This window comes from Penaeus monodon, chromosome 35 (assembly GCF_015228065.2).
Source record: "Penaeus monodon isolate SGIC_2016 chromosome 35, NSTDA_Pmon_1, whole genome shotgun sequence".
Classification (NCBI taxonomy): Eukaryota; Metazoa; Arthropoda; class Malacostraca; order Decapoda; family Penaeidae; genus Penaeus; species Penaeus monodon.
The window spans coordinates 22,801,341-22,806,340 of record NC_051420.1 but is presented as its reverse complement, the minus strand read 5'-3'; the positions used below and the strand labels follow the sequence as shown (position 1 = coordinate 22,806,340).

Here is a 5,000-nt window from a genome sequence, read left to right as displayed (position 1 = left end):
CAACCCCCCCTCCTCTTCTCCCCCCGCTCCCCCATCTGTCCCAATTCCCTGGAATCGCACACGGCCGCGAAGAATGCGCCTCCTCCCTCGGCCGTTTATTCCCTTCAAAGTTCAAGGCTCCAGAGCTTCGTGTCAAAGGCGGAAGTTCAGGCCGACTAGCTGTTCCTGCCCTTCTCTCCCCCCCTATGCCCCCCACCCTGCCCTTACGCATTCCCCTGACAGTTTTCCCTCTCACCTGTTTCTCTAGCAGCCTCCTTCCCACCCACTCCATTAATCTCCCTTACCCACCCCCTGACAGACCCTCCCTACCTATTCCCCTGACACCCTCCCTTATCCACTCCATAACAGCCTCCCCCTATCCATCACCCCTTATCCATCCCCAACCCTTTCCCCTATTGCCCCTTACCCATCCCCTACCTACCCCCTTAATACCCACTCTAACCCATCCCCTATCCACTCTCCTACCGGCCTCCCCTCCCTCACCTCCCGCTGACAGAGGATACATTCCCCTATTTAGAGGTAATGTAGCCATGAATCTCACATACCAAAGCTGTTAACGAAACCGTACGTCAATTCAACCCCGTTGAATCTATATAAAACCCCATTCATCATGCCATAAATAAACGTTTTTTTCATCTCTTCTAAACGGCGAGTTTAACCTTGAAGTAGTGAAGTTCAGAGCCGGGCGGAATCTCGTATGCGGCGTAGTGCGTGCGCGAGCGAGGCTGAATGCAACAATTGCTCGTTATGCGTCTGCACTCCGAGACTGCCTGGGCTTCGGGGGAGAGAGGCGATGGTCAGGAGCAGAGCATGATAATGCTAGCAACACGAACGTAACGGTAACGAGGGCGAGGAAAACTGTTATGATTATGATGACGATGATGATAAAGTAATAATAATGAAAAGGAGAGATGCACATGCATAGAAGGCTAACTCATTAGTGAAGAATCAGACAAATAAATAAAATACAAAGACTAGCATAGATAAACACACACTTCCAACCTCGATTAACACAGCCCGACTACCGCGGACGGATAAGTAACACACATCTTTCCAGGAGAAAAAAAAAACACTCTCTCTCTCTCTCTCTCTCTCTCTCTCTCTCTCTCTCTCTCTCTCTCTCTCTCTCTCTCTCTCTCTCTCTCTCTCTCTCTCACACACACACACACACACACCTCTCTCAGACTGACCTGCGTGTAGGATTCCTCGCGGTTGGCGGCCTTGGCGTCGGGGCTCGGGTCCTTCGCCACGCTGCCGTTGGAGAGGACGCCGCCGTTGCTGGTCTCCTCGTTGGAGTTCTGGCGCCGGAAGCCGGAGAAGGTGTTCACGTGGAACAGGTTGGAGAGGCCGGCCTTGCGCACCGAGGCTCGCAGCCCACCGTCTAAACTCAGGGTCGTAGGCGAGTGAGGGAGCTTCTCCTCGGAGCTGCTGCGGGAGGCACGCGGAGGGGTCAGAGGGGCCAATGGGAGTGTGGGGGGGGGGAGGGAGGAAAGGAAGGAGGGAGGGAGGGAGGGAGGGAGGGAGGGAAGGAGGGAGGGAGGGAGGGAAGGAAGGAGGGAGGGAGGAAAGGAAGGAGGGAGGGAGGGAAGGAGGGACAGAAGGGAGGGAGAGAAAGGAGGAGGAAGGACGGAAGGAGGGCGAGGGGAAAGAGGGGAAAGGGATGAAAGAAGGTAGAAGAGAAGGAAGGGGGGAGAGAAGAATGGAAAGACGGAGGGAAAAATAGAGAGAGGAGACAGAAGAGAGGGTAGGAGGGAGGGAAGCAGAAGGGAGGAAGGCGGGAGGGAGGAAAAGGAAGGAGGGAAAGAAGGGTGATAAGGAGGGAGGTATACGGAGAGAAAGACAGAAGCAGGGAGAAGGAGATAGAGAAAGACATAAATAAAAATAAATAAATAAATAAATAACTATGTATTGACAGAGAGAATGGAAAAAAATACTATGGTCACTTGTGTTGAGAAATCAGAATAAAAAGGCAAATACAATAGATAAAAGGCTGAGGAGATTAAGGCTATTAGAAAGTGCTGACGCAGCCAATTGTCGAAACTTAAAAATAACACAAATCCGTACACAGACTCCTCCCTCCCTCCCTGCACCCCCCCTCCCCGTCCGTGCACTCTCCCCCTTACCTATTGAGCGTGGACTTCGACCCTCGGGAGGGGAGCCTGAAGGAGGATTGGTTTTCGCGGATGTGTTTGTGTCTGAGGAGTAGGATGCGGACCACGGCGTCGCGCTGGTCGGGGGGGATCTGGTCGCACGCCACCATCTTGTCCACGACCCGGGCGGCGATGCTCGGCAGGTCTCGCTCCTCGAGGTCCAGCAGCACCGCACCTGCGGGAGGAGGGGGGGCGGGGTTAGAAGGGCAACGGCGAGGAAGGATTACAGGAATTAGGAAAACAACAACATAAAAAGGAAAGGAACTTGTATACAATGCAAACAGAGAGAGTGATCGATACGATACCACATTTGGCACAAATATTACGATATCCTTCTGGACCAAATACCTTTACCACAACATAAACCAAATTCCCCGAAAACTTTACCTCTACCCCTCTTAACACTCCCCAAACCACTCCCTTTTCCATCGCATGCCCAAGCCAGCGCGAGGTCGGCCGAGACCGCAGACATACGCACGCAAAACGACCTCGAATCCGTCTCGGGCCTTATTCCCCGGCCATTAACATTCTAAGGATCCCTGGAAGCACGGCGGCGCCCTCCCGTGGCCTTGGCTCCTCCATCGACGCCCGGCCGCCCATACGCAATGCCGCCAATGCAGTGGACGCAGCGACAGCGAAACGCGCAGGCGATTCGCATCCCCCTAACAGCTGCCTTCTGCTTCTACCTTATTTATATCACTTCCCTCTGCTTTACTGAAGGCACGGTAGCTTGAAGCAGATCCTGGCGAAGTACATATACGGATACATACGCACAGATATAAACAGACAGACAAGCACAGACACGCACACACAAATCTGTTAAAAAGACTGTTGGGGTGATAAGAGAAACTAAAGACAAGACCGACACAAACAAGCATATCAACTATAAGAAAGGAATATGAAATATGCATATGCAAAAAGTATACGCCCCCATGAAAAAGTTTATAATAAAAAATATCAAATAAATGAATTGGGAAAATAAAATCTACGCAAATTACTAGTTCACACAGGGGATAACGGCGCAAAATGATCACCAAATCATAAAAGAAACTAGGCACGTGGAACAACTGTTTAGCGCGTTTTTTGTCTTCAAAGAGCTAAAACATCCTCAAAAGTAATTAATAAAATAGTAAATCAACACAGGTTAGAAGCCGCGGCAAGCCAAGAGTGTCCCACTACGCTCGTTTTATTTAAATGTTGCCGTTAACTATTTTTGTGTCGGAGGCCAAGGCACCAAAGATTTATCATAATTGCCTAATGACCCCGCTGAAATCATCAACGAGGCTTAAATGCCATAACCGCCTAATTATTCCAACATGAGGATGGTATTTATGAGTTTTTCAACCTATTAAAATGATGAATGAGAGATGCGTTATATCAAGCCGAGCTTTTCACAAACAAAACAGAGAAAAGAGACGATAGAAAAGGCGTATAAGGAAAGGCATCAGATAATTAAAAATTAAAAAGTCAAAAGCTTAAAGGCATATAATATATATAGCTATCGATATCCCTATCTCCAGCTATCGATCACCCTATCTTTATCAATTCAATTTCTTATCTCTCTCTATTCATCTCCTTATCTCTATATGTTTGCGTAGATGCATTACGGCAAATTCCGACGGCATGGGCCTGCGTGCAATGCGAAATTACGTATGATTACGTATGCACACATGGGTCGGGCGGCTGGGGGAGGAGGAGCGGGGGAGGAGGGGCGGGGGAAGGAGGGGCGGGGGAAGGAGGAGTGGGGGAAGGAGGAGCGGGGGGGGGGGGGGGTCAGCTGCTGTGCCATGCATTACCGGGCACTGTAGACGCCCACTTATACATGCACCAGTGACACATTGGTCAATCGCCATGCAACCTGTCACCTCTTGCTTGATTTCTCCCGGCTCATGTGACCCCCCCTCTTCTTGCCCCCCCCTCCTCTCCCCCTCCTCCTCCTCCATCGTCTCTCTTCTCCGTGCGCTTCTGCGCGTCTATCGTGATCTATTCGCCGTCATTCTCCAGACACCCCGACTGCCGAGCGGAAGAAGAAGAAGAAGAAGAAGAAGAAGAAGAAGAAGAAGGAGAAGAAGAGAAGGAGAAGGAGAAGGAGAAGGAGAAGGAGAAGGAGAAGGAGAAGGAGAAGGAGAAGGAGAAGAAGAAGAAGAAGAAGAAGAAGAAGAAGAAGAAGAAGAAGAGGAGGAGGACTAAGGAGAACTGGCCCAAGACGCCTTCGAGGGAGGGTGGCGGGGGAGAGGCAGGCGACCTTGGAGGGAGGGGGGGGGGGCGGAGGCAGAGGGCGAAGGAGGAAGGTAGGAGGAAGAAAGATGAGAAAAAAGGATGGAAGATATAATAGGTAAATGAGAGAAAACTAAGACAAGGTGGTGGGATAGGGTAAGGAAGCAAAAAAGATAGCAACAGAGAAAAGTAGGGAGAATAAGAAGACGGAGGAGGAGGAGGAGGAGACAAAGAGAAGAGCGGGGGAAGGCAGGGCGGCGGCGAGAGACCGAGGGCCGAGATGCACCACGGCGGGCCGAGATGCACCACGGCGGGCCGAGGAGCGCGCACTGCCGGCGGCGAGGGGGGCGTCGCCGAAGGCCCCGACGGCGTAGCGACCGACGGACCCGCACCCGCTCGGCATTCAGCGGCGCGGCGGCGAGCGGGTCCAAATCGTTCCATGAGCATAACAACATTCAGGCGGGAACTGTCATAGCGCTGAGCATGAATCCATGAGTGGGCTCGCGGGGGTTACGTGAGCATCCGCTCCTTCAACCGCAAACAGAAAAAGAAAAAAACTAAAGAAAAAAGAAAATGATAAAAAAGGCGATGAAAAAGGCAATAAAAAAGAAAAAAAGATGAGCGCCTTCGTTG

The 5,000-nt window shown here is 51.3% G+C and overlaps 1 protein-coding gene across 2 annotated transcripts in view; it reads right to left on the bottom strand.

The window, feature by feature from the left end:
- Positions 1-5,000, bottom strand: part of LOC119595113 (band 3 anion transport protein-like) — a 19,509-nt gene that overhangs the window by 11,485 nt on the left and 3,024 nt on the right. The window contains exons 2-3 of one of the 2 annotated variants that reach the window (XM_037944267.1): positions 2,124-2,325; positions 1,191-1,428 (exon numbers count right to left, since the gene is read on the bottom strand). In XM_037944267.1, coding sequence (XP_037800195.1) covers positions 1,191-1,428; positions 2,124-2,325 — 440 coding nt within the window. The remainder of the gene's footprint in view (positions 1-1,190; positions 1,429-2,123; positions 2,326-5,000) is intronic. The other variant, XM_037944268.1, reaches the window with a different exon arrangement.